This window comes from Diaporthe batatas (genome assembly GCF_019321695.1).
Source record: "Diaporthe batatas strain CRI 302-4 chromosome Unknown Contig00004, whole genome shotgun sequence".
NCBI lineage: Eukaryota > Fungi > Ascomycota > Sordariomycetes > Diaporthales > Diaporthaceae > Diaporthe > Diaporthe batatas.
The window spans coordinates 2993012-3007802 of record NW_025408551.1 but is presented as its reverse complement, the minus strand read 5'-3'; the positions used below and the strand labels follow the sequence as shown (position 1 = coordinate 3007802).

The 14791-nt window shown below is 57.5% G+C and overlaps 5 protein-coding genes across 5 annotated transcripts; 3 read left to right on the top strand and 2 right to left on the bottom strand.

The window, feature by feature from the left end:
* Positions 1 to 550: 550 nt before the first annotated feature.
* Positions 551 to 999, top strand: KVR01_004658 (uncharacterized protein; the record flags this gene model as incomplete). Its single annotated transcript, XM_044792630.1, has 2 exons — positions 551 to 567; positions 765 to 999. The coding sequence occupies 2 exons, from the start codon at positions 551 to 553 to the stop codon at positions 997 to 999; spliced, it is 252 nt and encodes an 83-aa protein (XP_044646822.1).
* A 45-nt stretch (positions 1000 to 1044) lies between these two features.
* Positions 1045 to 4728, bottom strand: KVR01_004664 (uncharacterized protein). Its single transcript, XM_044784271.1, has 7 exons — positions 4272 to 4728; positions 3873 to 4205; positions 3780 to 3813; positions 3556 to 3697; positions 3365 to 3476; positions 2082 to 3299; positions 1590 to 1993 (listed from the first exon to the last, which is right to left on the bottom strand). Exons 1-7 carry the CDS (start codon positions 4629 to 4631, stop codon positions 1769 to 1771), a joined length of 2424 nt encoding a protein of 807 aa, XP_044646828.1. The 5' UTR covers positions 4632 to 4728; the 3' UTR covers positions 1590 to 1768.
* Positions 4729 to 7635: 2907 nt separating this feature from the next.
* Positions 7636 to 8613, top strand: KVR01_004823 (uncharacterized protein; the record flags this gene model as incomplete). Its single annotated transcript, XM_044782762.1, has 3 exons — positions 7636 to 7675; positions 7770 to 7907; positions 8068 to 8613. The coding sequence occupies exons 2-3, from the start codon at positions 7902 to 7904 to the stop codon at positions 8611 to 8613; spliced, it is 552 nt and encodes a 183-aa protein (XP_044646987.1). The 5' UTR covers positions 7636 to 7675; positions 7770 to 7901.
* A 45-nt stretch (positions 8614 to 8658) lies between these two features.
* Positions 8659 to 9021, top strand: KVR01_004714 (uncharacterized protein; the record flags this gene model as incomplete). The annotated part of the gene is made up of 2 exons (XM_044784317.1): positions 8659 to 8796; positions 8857 to 9021. The coding sequence occupies 2 exons, from the start codon at positions 8659 to 8661 to the stop codon at positions 9019 to 9021; spliced, it is 303 nt and encodes a 100-aa protein (XP_044646878.1).
* Positions 9022 to 12871: 3850 nt separating this feature from the next.
* KVR01_004380 (uncharacterized protein) lies at positions 12872 to 14614 on the bottom strand. Its single transcript, XM_044789928.1, has 3 exons — positions 14332 to 14614; positions 14148 to 14252; positions 12872 to 14085 (listed from the first exon to the last, which is right to left on the bottom strand). The coding sequence occupies exons 1-3, from the start codon at positions 14521 to 14523 to the stop codon at positions 13249 to 13251; spliced, it is 1134 nt and encodes a 377-aa protein (XP_044646544.1). The 5' UTR covers positions 14524 to 14614; the 3' UTR covers positions 12872 to 13248.
* Positions 14615 to 14791: the final 177 nt, after the last annotated feature.

The window sequence follows — 14791 nt, the reverse complement described above, 5'->3', positions numbered from 1 at the left end:
GCCTGACGGGACCGGGGGTTGAGACGATGACACTTGAGGCTGATCTCGTCTCAGCCCGAACTCTATGCCCGGGCGCCCCCCAGCGCGCCCGCGACTGCACCAGTGCCGCGCCTGAACCTGCGAGTCAAGCATAAAGAAGCATAGATCGGGCGAAATAGGGGTCAACCTCGGGAGCTTGGGGATCTGCACGCACCGGCGGAAAACGTGGGGGAACTTTGGAAAACGAAGGCTGAGAGAGGATAAATACACAAACAAGCCCCGCGGGATCTCCACGGCACGGCTCTGCGTTACTCATCCGTAAGGCTTGAAGCCATTAATTCGTGAAAATTGTTTTATTTGATATAAACTAATATCCGCCATATCCTATCAACCAGTACGCCGTGGGCAGAGCGCCAGAGCCTTCCTTCGAAGCCCACATCCTGAGAGACGCCGGCCGCTGTCAGAAAGAACCACGACGGGACCTGTGTGTGACGTTAAGAAACGAGCAGCAGCGCCATTTAATAAAATGAGGCCCTCCACTTTCATCCTATTCGCAGCTGGCGCGACCGCCATGCCGATGCCAAACGGGTAAGCCTCGCCCTCCCGTGTTAGGTGAAGGGACCGTACGCCTTCGGGATATATACGGATCAAGAACGGAACCACCAAGGACGAAACCACTTATCATTTTCAACAACACCAACGCTTTCCTCGCACCCCCACAGTCCAGCCCCATCACACCGACAACCAAGAGACTGCCTGCCATAGATAACTAACCCACATCGCAGGCCGCTGGCAGCCCTCGAGGGCCGCGCGTCCGGCGCCATCGGCAGCATCATGGGGTACTTCCGGCGCGACGACGGCGTCGTGTGGAAGCAGACCAGGGCCCCGCTGGTGGACGCCCTCGAGACCCCGCGGGTGGAGTTCGCCCCCGTCAGGCGGGGGGACAAGAAGCGGGCCGTCCCCGCCGTGGGGAGGACCGTCCTGCTCCCCAGGAACGTGGACAGCGGCGGCGTCAACTGAGAGGATGTCGCAGTAATAATAAGACGGCTAGACGGGTATATTAAAATTTTACAGAGGGCTTCCACGGGTCCTTTTCGACCGGCTTGATAGGGTCTTGTCTGGTGGGCGGGACGGAACATCTCTCGAGAACTGGTTGGCCCCCTCGGTCTGGACAGGGCCTTGACTGGCGGGGAAACAGGGCAGCCAGTCGTCTGGTTCTTGAGAGCGAGGTGGAATGCTTGCTCTCGGCGTCTCACATTCCTCCACGATGCTCGACCATCACGGCCAAACGTGCTCGAGGCTCCCGATTGCCCTCCCGACGGCACTCCGCCCCATCTTCAACATCTCCTGCCAAGCACCCCCGACACTCCAGCCAGAGCATTCGGCCAGCCGTCCGCACTCCACCCCACAGAAACAGGTGGACCTCTTTGACTGTGATTTGGAAGTGCCAAACAACGGGAGGGCCAATGTTGCACGCCGAGGGCCGTGCTGTCCGCACTCGTGAGGGTACCATTACAAAACGCCTGGACAACGCCCATCGTTTATAGAAGCACCGAAAGCCTAGAGCTGTTCCATCTGTCAGGATTCTTCTTTGCTGCTTGGGATAGCCGTTAAACAATTCATCTGTAATTGAGAGCCAGCACTCGGGGCAGGACATTAGAACATACATCCGCAGAATGAGGACATACGGGTTGATACCCGGCCAAATTACCAGTTGAACAATTCAACACTGTGCCACCTTGTACTCTTTTTCTCTCCCGAAGCCACTGCCATGCAACCTGCCACCCAATCAGGCCTGGCCTCGTCCATACCTTCCTCGGCCTCTGCCTCTGCCTCTGCCGTACGCCCCGCGGCCGGCCGCCCCCGTGCCGGTAGAACCAGATGTCGTCCGCTTGAATGCCCGCTGACTCGAGGAGGAAGAACCCGTCGTGGGATTCGGCTGTGCTACACCGGCCGATAAAGATGGGTCGTACTTGGCAGTCTTGCACGCGGCCGTGAACTCCCTCAGCAGTTCCTGCAACACGGTCAAGTCAGCCAGTCAGTATTCCACCACGGCAGTTACTAGAAGAGTCCAATAACAACGACAAAGAAAAGGCACGCACCTCAAAGTCCTGGTCCTGCATCGACTCCCACGCCGCACTCTGGTGCATCTTCAGCTCCCTGACGCGGGGGCTCATGATGCCGAACGCGACGCGGGCCAGGAAGCGCGGGTCGTCGCGCACGGGACACTCGGCGAGCACCATGCGGATGCCCGCCCTGTCGAGCGGCCTCCTGACGGGCGGCGGCACGCCGACCCTCCGCCCGCCCGACACGCAGAACGAGCAGTGGCCGCACCTGTCCCCCTTCCCCTTCCTGCCGCCGGGGAGGTCCAGCCCCATGCCGAAGTGGCGCGCCAGCGCGGCCGCGAAGCAGCCGGGCCCCGTGATGAGGTCGACCACCTCCCTGCTGCGGGCGAGGGCGTCGCGCTCCTTCTGCTCGAGGCCGGCGTACATGGCTGCGGCGAGGTCGTCGAGCTGCGCGGGGCTCGTGGGCGGCTCCCTGAGGAGGCGGAACTTGGGCACCACGCCCTTTGTCGTGAGCTTGATGATGTTGTCGCGGTCGAGGTGGTCCAGGATCTGGATGATGTTGGCGCGCAGGTAGCCCGTCTTGCGGACTATGGCGTTGACGTCGACGTACGTGTACTTTGTCTTGGTCTCCGAGTTGTCCAGGATGGCCCTTGCTTCCGGCCGGTCCTTCTTGGCCATGTCTTTCATGAGCGTGTAGTAGGCGCCGGTGATCTCGAACGAGTACTGGCTGTACTCCGGGGTGATGGCCCGTATGAGGCCGTGGTGCAGCTCCAGGATGGCGTAGATGACGCTGAGTGGGTTCTGCCGGATGTCGAATCGCTTCATCTGGGCGTTGGTGTCCTTCTTGAACTCGTCGCCCACCGCCAGGCTGGTGACCTCGTCGTTGAAGATGTCCCCGAGCAGCTTGCGGAACGGCTCGTAGGACGGCAGGTCTCCCCTGGCGAAGTTCTCGCGGATGTACGAATCGGCGTGGCAGAGGTAGAACATGCAGTTGCTCCGCTTGCCGTCTCTCCCGGCGCGGCCGATTTGTTGGCTGTACTCCTCGACTGTGGATGCCTGTGTGTAGTGCACAATGTTTCGTATGTCGGCCTTGTCGACCCCCATCCCAAACGCAATCGTTGCAACGACGACCCGGACGTTGTTCGCCATGAAGTCATCCTGCACCTTGATCTTCTGCTCGACCTTCATGCCTGCGTGAAAAGCCGCTGCGTCAAATTTCTGTGCCCGAAGCGCACTGGCAAGCTCCTCGGACTCCTGAACCGTGGCGTTAGTACCGTGTGCTTGGTAGTCTTCTAGATACCCAATGGGGGAGAACACACCTTTTGGATGGTAACGTAGACCAATGTCGGTCCATCGTTCTTTCGCAGGAAGGCACAAAGTTTGCCGAACTTGTCATCCGGGGCGGGGACGTACTCGGCGAAGAGGTGGAGACTTGCGAACGTCAAAGGTCAGCAGGGGGCAGATCTTCGGTCGCATGGCTGTGGAGGAGTGGGTTCTGGAAGTGACTAACTTTGGTCGATATGGTGACGTCCGAAACACGCCTTGATCTTCGATCTCGAACGCCGCGCGGATGTCCTGTATAACCTTTGTTGTTGCGGTGGCCGTGAGGCAAATGACGCGCTCGGCCCTGGTCTCCTTGACAAAACGGGCCACTGCAGGTACAGAAATGTCAATATTGACAACGCAAGGAGCCCCTTGGGGTGGAACAGAAAAGCAGGGGCCCTGGTCTCGAACCTTTGAGATACTCTGGCCGGAAGGAGTGTCCCCACTGGCAACAAGTTAGCAATAGTATGCGCCGCTCCAGCATGAAATTGAGCGTTTCCCTACCTCTGAAATGCAATGTGCCTCGTCAACCGCAACAAAACGCACACCGCCGGGGACATGCGCCATCTGCTGGACGAACCGCTCGTTGTTGAGCCTCTCCGGCGCGCAGTAGACGATCCTCAGCTCTCCCCTGCCCAGCTGCTGGTTGATGGCCTGGAGCTCGTCCCAGGACTTGGTCGAGTCGATGCATTCGGCAGATATGCCGCGCTTCTTGAGGGCGTCGACCTGGTCCTTCATCAGGGCGAGCAGAGGGGAGATGACGATCGTGATGCCGGACTGCCCGGGCTCCCTGAGGCCACGAGCCTCGTCGAGCTCGGGGAAGGCTACGGCTGGTATCTGTGATGGGGGTTAGTGGGTAGATCAGGGCAACGTGGTATCGCACGTGGTGTTGTGTTGACTCACCTGGTAGCATAGAGACTTGCCGGCGCCGGTCGGGAACACGACGAGGGTATTCTTGCCGGCCAGAATGCGCGTGATGGCTCCCTTTTGCTCGTGTCGGAAGGCTTGGTGGCCGAACTTTTCTTTCAATATGCGCTGTGCGAGTTTGAGATTTCCCTCGTAGATTGCACCGTCGCCATCGGCCTCGCTGTCGGCAACAGGGGCCTCGCCTGTCGTGATCTTCTGGCGCTTGGAGGCAAACGGCATGTCTTCTCCGTTTGACGATTTGCGCTTCAACATGGCCTTGACCTCTGGCAGGTTATCGACGTCAAGATTGTCGAAGATGTCATCACCAGAGTCGAATTCGGAGTCACTGTCGCCCATCTCGTCTATTGGGCCGATCTTGGGGGCCAATGCCTGTTCTCCACTGCTGTTGTCTTCAAGGAAGTGACGCGTTGAGCCGGGTCTCAGTCGAGTCGCGTCCCGCCTAGAGTTCCCCACGAAGTCAGGTGGTCAGGCGCTGCAGCTTGCCGCGACAGGGATGCTCGATCTGGTCCATTTTAGTCATAGCGCCTGGACAGTGCACTGGCGGGGGCTTGACACCCTGGCAAAGTACTGTGTTGATCAGATGGTAGGGCAATCCAAACAGTGGCGGCTATGTCTTCCACTCCTTTCCATTCGATGCTTGATTTGGCCCAGCTCATTTGGATTAGACAAAATTAACTCTACATAGTATAGCATTGGTAGCAAGCATCTTGTGGGCAAAGGACTGCCACATTGGGAAGCACCTCGGCTGAGCCCTCCAGGGCTTGATCCAGGCCTGACAGAAGAAGCTCTGCATCCACTCGTCCCTGGCAGAATGATGACCACCTAGGTTGTAGTACACTTCTCATGTTTCTGGAGTGGCCAGAAGTGACTTGGGGATTTCAGAGGGGTGGATACCTCTTGATGTGCATTATCTGTCTAAGAGCGTCTTGTATGGCAGCCTCCTTCATTCACTTGACTGCTGCCAGGCTGCCCTTTCTCAGCCTTGCCACGGACCACCTGGTGTGATGGTTCCCACAAATGTGTCCTCTGCAACTAGAGGGCCTTGGTTCGTCCCCCAGCCTTGCTCAAGGAGCCAGAGCCCGGAGTCTCGTCCACCAATAGATCGTGCCTGTGGACCCAGCTTCCAGAAATTCTGGACATTCCGGAATTCTGGAGAACCATCAAGAGAACAATCCGGAAGCAGGCAGTGTCCACCAATGGCGGCAACCGATCTTGCATGCCGAGACGCCCCATAATAGTGCAAGCCGGTCTAAGTCTGTGTAAGTCGTTATATCATGTCCCAATGCCGGCTTGTATATCATCTCACCACTAAGTCATGCCAACAAGGGTCTGCTAGCCTTCTCGTGGGCCCTATCACGCCTTGATAGGGGCTGCAATCCTTGAAGACTTCCCAGGGTTTTTGTTTGACTCAGGCTACTATGAGGGCTCTTGAATGATATTGCAACGCTCTGCCACTCGTGGAGAGAGCGAGGGAAGGAGGAAATGCTTTGGAAACAACCAAAGGGTAACCTGCTTGCATGCCCCCAACTCTGTCAGCGTCCAGTCACACGCAAAGTCAGCGGGTTCAGATATTGGAGCCCACCAACCTCTGCAAGAAGGTATACTGGTCTTCAGCCTCAAAGCGGGCAAATCTCTGCCAACACCGAAGCCGCTGATATTTTTTGGAACCCTTTTCCCGGTGTAGCGTCACAGGCTGCGTAGCACGACCTCCCGGCTCTCGTCGGGTTGTTCAGCTCGCCGCTGAATTGCAGCGAGTCTTGCACATTCCGAGGCCGTCCTTGAAAACCCTGGGAAGCGCCAGGAGCTGATTCTTTGAGCCACAGAAGGTATTGTGGCCGTCAATGGCTCGCTCAGGGTACGTTCGTTGGTCTTCGGCGTTCGATAGGATCTGCCGTGCGTTTAAGGTCAGCTGGGCTACGGCACTGATTCCAGGCAGTTGTTTTCGTGTCAACGGGGTAGCTGAGCAACCCAAAGCGTTCGGCGGCCTCGCTGCCGTCGTGCCTCCCGCCGATTCGAAGGGATTCCGGTCGGCGACGGCCATCGGGGAGCGTCACGCCCTGGTGTGGGCATGGTGTTGGATGTGCTTGAAGTCTTGGAGCTGGATAGAATCACCGGTCAGCGCAATTATGGCACTCTCTTGACGGCTGCCTGCCTGACGATGCTGGTTCTCGACTTTAAGACCCAGCCAGACCAGTTGAATAAAGAAAGTGACGAGTCAGCTGCGACTCCACGACGTGATCAGCGAAAATGAAGAATGGATAGCACAACTGTCTTTGCGGCAGTATCACCGCTGCAATTTGCAGCCTGTTGTTTGCTGCCAAAGAGCCCAGAACTGGTCACAAAATCGACGGGCCATCGCGCCTCGTGTGATTGCCGACCAGATGGCCTGGAGATGCCAGGCAGGCTGCAGGAACACTCCTGGAGCCCATTCGGCCGATGGAGTGCCGCCGCCCGAAGGCTCTTTCCTGCAGATGATGTGCGCTGGACGAGTGTTGCAGAGCAGCCTTGCGGTCGACTCTAGCGCGAAGAGAGCCGAGTGACCGAGTTCAAGAAGATTGTCGTTGAGCCGTGGCGAAAGGCGCGAATATCAAAGGTAAGAAATAAGGCTGGAGGAAGATGGATGGGCCAAAACCTTTGCATGGCAGCAATCTGGGGCACGAGTGGGAATGGATACAGCATGTTCGCCGGAAAGAGCCACGACCCATACCGCGAGACCATCAGAATCAGGACGGCAAGAACCAGGCATGCTCGCGACGGTGGTCACTGAGCAGCGCAAAAAAAAAAAAAAAAAAAAAAAACGGTGATAACAACGGCCACCGAGGAGTTTCTTCAGACAAAGCGAAGCCCTTGAGCTCAACGAGAGACGATGTTGATTGCAACAAAAGCATCATTGCTAAGGATACCACTACTAGGTCCCAAGACGCGTCCCTCATTGTGGCCAGACGCGTCTCCAGGGCAGTCAGCTGTGCTGTTCATGCCCAACTCCTTAGTATATCTTCAACTCCAGGTACTCTAGGCGATTTGTGAGCACCCATTGTCCAGCACAGGGAGCGCTTATGGGGGGCTCTGGGTCCCCTTTGACCCCCTGCCCTGCCTATGCCTGCAGCCCTCCAGCCCTCCAGCTTCCTCCTTCCTCCTCCTGTCACCATTCCGTCTGATATTCCTTCAGGGGAGCTCTTCCAGCAGACAGGCGCCTGAGAGAGCTCAGTTAATCCGGGCCCACTTTTTCGGACTATCCTCCAGTTGTTGTTGCCTTCCTTCACTTAACTCCCCCTTCGTCTCCCACCCATCCCAACCTTTCCTCCTTTCCAACACCATCACCACTCACATTCACCACCACCTCTCCTTCAACCAGTTCAATACACAAGACCCAACAACCAGTAAGTTAATCCTTCCCTGATCCTCCCCATCAACATCATCACCTTCATGGTGATATTTTTCGTGTGTAGGCAAGACTAAACCAACCCCCAACAGCGGCACATTGCCTCAGGCAGCATCACTCCTTCACTGCAACACCACAACGCGTTTGCGTCAAGCAATCACAAGCTTCTCCAACACGCCCTTTCGTCATCCACCCTTCAAGCAAACCATTGCAGTCTGGTGACCATGACGGTGAGTCTTCCTCCCCCTTCCTGTTTGCCAGTCTGCTCTTCACCAACACTTGTGGTTTTCCCTTAACTCTCTTGCTTTCTCTTGTTTTTCCATTTTGTTCTCGTTTGTTCTTAACGTCTGTTCCACCCTTCAAAGCTGACATGTCTGTCCTGCCGACAAGACCTTCACTTTCCTTGTCATCATCTCCCTCCTCCTCCTGCAGGTTGCGGGGCGCGGAGTGGCCTTTCCTACCATCATCCTGCAGCAGCATGATGGCATCTTCCCCAATGCGACCAACACCACTGTCACTATCACTGGCACTGTCGTCTCCCTCTCCCCCACTGGTTTCTCTTCCATCATCCCCACTGCCGACCCGGTCAAGCGCTACGACAGTGTTGGCAAGCCCATTGACAACCACGAGATTCTTCCTGGCTACGGCAAGGAGAAGCGTCAGCGCAATGTCTGCCACCTCTCTTGCGACCCTGTCTCCCTCGTCGACATCTGCGAGAGTGATCCTGTCCTCGCAAACTGCGACACTGAGTGCTCTCTCCAGACCACTGGCATGGTTCCCCTTGGCGGTGCTGCTGTCATCGGCCAGGTAGACACTGTCATTCCCACCGACGCTATGGTCGCATGCCTCACTCACTGCAAATGCGCCAGTGGCCATGGCTCGGGCATTGTCGATAGGGACAGCAACAGTGACAACCCCTTTGAGGGCCTGGACTAGGACTCCATGGAACAGACAATGGTTGACACTGAGGAAACCCACATCATGCCTGTCGTTTCCATCACAGAGGACAGCGGAGACTCCGCCCCCGATACCATCCTTCACGCCAATTTGGAGCTCCACGAGCCACTTCTGCAGGCCTCAACGGGTTCTACTGTGATTCCGATGAGCGGGGAGAAGCAGGTAAGTACATGTGCCATCAACTATGGCCCCTCTTTACGGTCGCTGACAGGACGCACGCAGGTCATGATGGGCACCAGGGACGACGGTCATCCACCTCGCCCTTGCATGTCCAGCCGCCTGTTCCCCTGCAAGACCGAGGAAGACGTCGAGCCGCCCATGCCATCTCGTCCTTGCGGCCCTGTGGCTCCTTGCGAGGCTGACGAGGATGTTGTTGGTGAGAACTAGGCAGGTTGCCACCCAGATGATCCTGTACGGCCATGGAGCCCCCTGGAGGAACATCACATCTCATCACAGCATAATCGTGTAGTTGCAACAACACACAACGGTTTGGTCACCGTCCCTTTTGATCTTTCTGACATTCACACTTTGCCACCCCCCAACCACCCATCACCAACCACCCAGCTGGTAGTTGGCTTGCAACGGACACCGGGGAGGATTTCGGCACCAAAAGTTACTGCATTTCTTTCTTTTTTCGCACCAGTTTCAAAACGAGGGGATCTTGTTTGTTTCTCACACAGCCCTCATCATCTAGTTGTTCAGGTGGCACGGCTTGTCGTTGTCATCATGGTGGCAGCAGGGGGTTAGTGCTAGGATGCAAGACAGAGATGACCTGATGGATTGATGACTTGCTCAAAGGCTGCTTTTGTTCCAACCATGACAGACAGATAATTGACCAACCAAAATTGACCACCAAACTCAAGACCTTTGCGTGCATTTGTGAACTGTCCAGTGATGTCCTGGTGTTCCAGTGCCAGCTTTGCATCACTGCAAGGCGAGGCCGAAATGTTGCCTTGGATTGTGGACCTCTTTCTAGAGAGAGAGACGGGAAACCAGGATTCACTGCTGCTAGAATAGAGTAGCTTCAGCAGCGTCTCAAGGCCCTGTGGAAGCATCTGGGACAAGACATCGGAGTGGTCAGGGGATACCGTCCTGTGTGCATTGAAGGACATGCCTGGCCAAGAACAGCCTGGCTATGAGGGTAACAATGGAGCAAGACACGAAATGCAAAAGTGCAAGTTGCATAAATACATACGTACATGGCTTTTTGCCAACCCACATTTGTGTGTAACTGTTTTACAACTGTTCTTACACTCCACCACCACTTCTCTCAGTCCAGCAGCCAGACCCACACGAGTGTTTGGGGGCCGTTGGCCCCAACGCCACCTGCTCCTGCTGCCGCTTCTCCGGGCCCGCGTTCCCACGACCCTTCACCGGGTGGCTCTGCGGTGGTGAGCCGAACCCATCAGCTCAGCTCTCTCTCTCCAAAGTTCCTCGGGAGCCCCGAGGTATGCGGCCCTGGCGCGGCCGCGCGCGGAGACAAGAAGCTCCTCGCGTGATTCTCCTGTCCCTCCTGGTGGGGTTTCGTTTCGAGTCCCCATACACATATAAAATGTACATGGCGTCTTCACAGTACTCCTTTCCACCGTCCATTCCTACACTCTTCTGCCCCTGATCAGCCTGGCCAGGAGGAGCAGAAAGACTCTTGCGTGTGGAGAACGCTTGGGGTGTCGGAGTGGACAGGACAGGATGGTGTAGTATTCCTTTCTCTCGCCGCGGGCGTGCATGTTCTCGGAGGTATGCGGAATAGAATTGAAAAGAAACCGGGGACTTCCTCTCGTCGTCCCCAGGCTCCGGCTCAACCGCATGGTGTCGCCAGGTTGCCGCCGACCGCGCCATTTCTGTGGCCATCGCTTGGCCGGGTCCTTCCACAAAGCACATCCGCTCGTGATGACGAGCTTTCCCTTTCTTGGGGTGGGAAGAAACGAGACACGGGCTTTGATGGACAGCTTTCTGGGACAGGAGAGGGAGGGCTGCATTTGAGCCCGTGGGCACCTGGGCAGGGAGGATGGGGAGGCGTCGGAAAGGGGCTGGAAGGGGAGTGACCTACTCCGTAGTCTGGCCGATAGAGTTTTCGACAGGCTGAGCGTGCCAGGGACCATCGTGGAAAGCGCGTGGAGCTGAAGAACCTGGCGGCTCTGGGGTTGTCAGCAGTTGGGCATGGCAGGGACAGCCAGGATGGGGAGGCTGGAGAGAGATGTTGAGCAGGTAGGGAAGGGGGCCGGTTTTGCTTCAGGAGAATGAGTCTTTGCCTTGGGGAAAAAACGGATGCTGCTGCATTGGATAACTTACAAAATTCCGGTCGGACCTCCCACCTGGTTCAGGTGGCCCGCCCCCTTTCTCGCCATCCCGCCCATACGCCCATGACGACGCTGACGAACTCCTGGCGAGTGCTTTCGTTTCTAATCCCCACACATATAAAACGTATGTGGCGCCTTAATACAGTGGTAAACGCTCAAGACCGAGCCTCTGGTGAGCTCCTGGGTGAAGGCATCGCCGAGGCCCCAGTCGCCGCGCGGAGAGGGGGATGGCCCGCGAAGGCAGGCCGTGGGTCCCTGGTGATGGAGGAGGGCGCCCGCGGCTGGTTGATGTTGATGTTATCCAGTGTCCCACCCCCCCCCCCCCTTTCCAGGTCGCCACTCTGCCATTGTTCATACTCAGAGATGCTCCTTCCTTCTCCTTGGTCCGCGTCGATCGATGCTCGACCGACACATCGGCCGGCCACACTCTCCTTGTGCTGGGAGAGGGAGACAACGCAGTCTTTGGTGGAGCGGCATCCCCGCCCGCCCCCCATACCCTCGCCTTGGTCCTCGTCGAAGTACGCCCAGCAGATCGGCCGGCCACACTCTCCTTGTTGCTGGCAGAGAAGCCCAGCGATGTCCTGCGGGTCGATCGTCTGCGTCAGAAGAGAGGTCTTAGGATGGGGCCAGGCAGGCAGGACGAAAAAGAAAAGCGTCTTACTTACCACTTCTCCGACGCCTGGATGGCTGTCTGGGAGGCCGCCACCCACCCGCATTCCTTGCTTCCCTGACGGAAGCCGTCTCGTCCACCAGCATGTGGTAGACGTACCTGGTTTCGCTTCTATTCCGCATACGTCCGAGGACATACATGGCGCCTTCATACGGTGGTAAACGCTCAAGACCCCGTGGTGGGCGTAGACCTTGTTGGCTCTGCCGGCGGCGCAGGCAGCGGCTGTCTGCAGACTGGTGGGGTCATTGTGCGGGTCTTGGCCGGAGGGTGATGTCCTGAAGAGGAGAACGGAATAGGAGGAAGGCATCACTGGAAGAAGGGGCCCTGCTGGGGGACTGGTGGTCAGATTTGGGTCAAGCTGTGGCACACTTGTGGGGGATTGGGGAGCGGCATTGGGTATTGTCTGGTTGTGAGGAAACGTCGCCCTGTTGCTAACGCTGGTTGCGGTGGGGGGTTTACTGACCTGGTAAGGCGAGATGACCACTCTTCTTGGGGAGCTTTGTACAGTAATCCAACAGGTTCTCAGGAGAGGCCCTGTACTCGGGCGAGGTTCTCGAGAGGGAGGGTGCCTCGAAGAGAGAAAGTGGTTTCGCTTCTATTCCGTATACGTCCGAAGCCATACACGGCCACAGGGAAGAGGCCGTGGGGAGGGCAGAGGTAGTGTGAAGAGATGATGCGCTTGTCGCTGGGAGAACATGGAGAAGAATCTGTCTGCTGGCAGAAAGGTTGGAGGCGAGTGTCGTAGCTCCAAGTAAACAAAGATTAGAATGGAAAGACAGACTACCCCTCGGTCGCCACAGCTCTGAAAAGACTGAACTGTGGTCTTGGGAAGGCTTCGAGTCGTCACTACTCTCTGAGAAAGTCATCGGCCAAGGCACGTCCAGATTGACCAAGCCCTTTGCCCAAGGAAGGCATGGGATTTGGGCTGAAGCACTTCAGGCGCCTATACAGATATCTACAGGCGGATTTCTACAGCTTAGAGGCGGTACACCGCCTGGAATAAGGCGCCTGAACAGGGACGGGCAGCTCCAAGGGCTCGTCAGGCAAGGCAACATGGGACGATAAGAACAGCTTGGGCATATCCCCACAACTCCTACCTGTTGAGGATACTGCTGGGGTCTCTTTCCTTCACCCCCGAGACCCTCTCATTACAGCAGGTGTCCAAGAGCCAAGGAGGAAGGCTCTTTGTTCTCTTGCCTGGCCCATGATGCATGTAACTACAAGGAGGGAAGCATTACCATGCCAAAATACATGATGGGATGGGAAGGACTGGAAGGGCGACTTGATTGCGTCTGGCCGTTTGCTCTAGTCACGCGGTATGCGAGCCAGCAGTGCAGGGGCAGCACGAATTGCCCTTGGGCAGCCATCATAGGTCTTCTGCTCAGCAGATTTGAGTCTCTCTTCTGGCCATTCACTCACACACCGACTTGACTAGATGTGATGACTTCTTATTGGTATTGCTATTCCAAAGTCAACTGGAAGGCATCGTCAAAGCCCACGGCATGCCACAGCAACACGCATCCTGTCAGTCTCCACCCGCGCCTTCAACCGTTCGAAGCCGTTGGAGCCCCGGCTCTGCTGCAACCAGTCGTAGGACCGTCATGACTTGACGGCATAGATTTTATACGATCCTACGGCAGCAGGTTAGTATTGCCCATTCCACTTCCGAGGGCCAGGGAGACCGATCAACCTACCAGCCCACTCGTTCAGGTCCTCGCCCTCGAGGTCCGCGAGGTCCTTCTCGTCGAAGGCATACGACTGATCCGGCTTTTTGACTCCTCCTCCTTCTCCGCAGCACGACGCAGAAGAAGACGCAGCTGCTGCCGCGGCAGCCGACTCCACGACCGCGTCCGTTTTCGACTTCCCTCCCGAGCAGCCCGACGAGGCGGGTGCCACAGCGGCCGCCGGGGCGGATTTCTTATCTCCAGGGCAGCAAGAGGAGGATGATGCCGGGGCAGACTTCTCCGCAACAGGCTTGCTGGAGCAACAGGAGGAAGATGCAGCAGGGGCGCTGGGGATACTCGGGTTACAGCACAGGTTCCCGCCCATCCCACCAGCCGTCCTCGTCCCGTCAGGGTTCGTCTCGAGGTAGACATTCAAGTCCGCCCCGTCGTCCCTGATGACCACGCTCCCCGGCTCGAAGCCCGCCTCCGCCAGGTACCGCTCGTACTGCGCGACGGTGCTGGCGCCCGCGACGCACCCGACGTACAGCGCCATGTTGGCCCTGAGCCGCTCGGGCAGCGGCCGGCGCGCCACGATGTCGGAGACGGCGATGCGGCCGCCGGGCCGCAGCAGGCGGTGCATCTCCCTGAAGACGAGGGGCTTGTCCGCCTCGGGGACCAGGTTGATGACGCAGTTGGAGATGATGCAGTCGGCGCTGCCCGAGGGGATGGCGGACATGTCTGTTATCTGGGCGTCGACGAAGCTGACGTTGGTCTTGTTGTGCTTGGTCTTGATCTCGTTGGCCCGCGCGAGCATGTCCTGGTTGCTGGTGGTCAGCCGGGCCATATATAGGAGGGGGCTGTCTCGTGTGTGTGACGTGCCTCGTTCATGTCGACGCCGATCACCTTTCCGCTCGGGCCGACCTTGTTGGCGGCGAGGAAGACGTCGAACCCGGCGCCGCTGCCGAGGTCAATTACCGTCTCTCCCTGCGGGTCCCGAGTACGTGGTCAGCCATACGGTATTACATGTCTGGTGAGAAGAGAGGGTCTTGTCGGGCCAACACACCTCCCGTATGCTGGCCATCGCCATGGGGTTCCCGCAGCTGAGGCCCAGGTTGGACTCCCTTGGGATGTCCGCCAGCTCCTCCTCCGAGTACCCAAACGCCTTGGCGACAGAGGCTCCGTACTCGAGTGCGGTGCCCCGGGACGCCGCGCTGTAGCGCTCGGTGACGTGGTCGTAGATCTGTTTGGTGGACATTATGGACGGCCGTGGCGTATCAAGGGATACAGTTACAAAACAGAGTTGGCCGGGTAAGTTCTGGATCTGAATTATCACACCCAGTTCTACCCCTGGAAATGCTCGTGGACCTCGTCGTACTTATACCAAGAGCCAGCACCGTCACCGAGTCACACTGTTCCCTTTCGGGCAAGATTTCGGTGACATATCAGCAGCGGCTAAACCCGATCCGGCTAAAGAATGGCATGTCACCGCCAAACTTCTCTGTTGGGCATTCATCGTCGCCGCC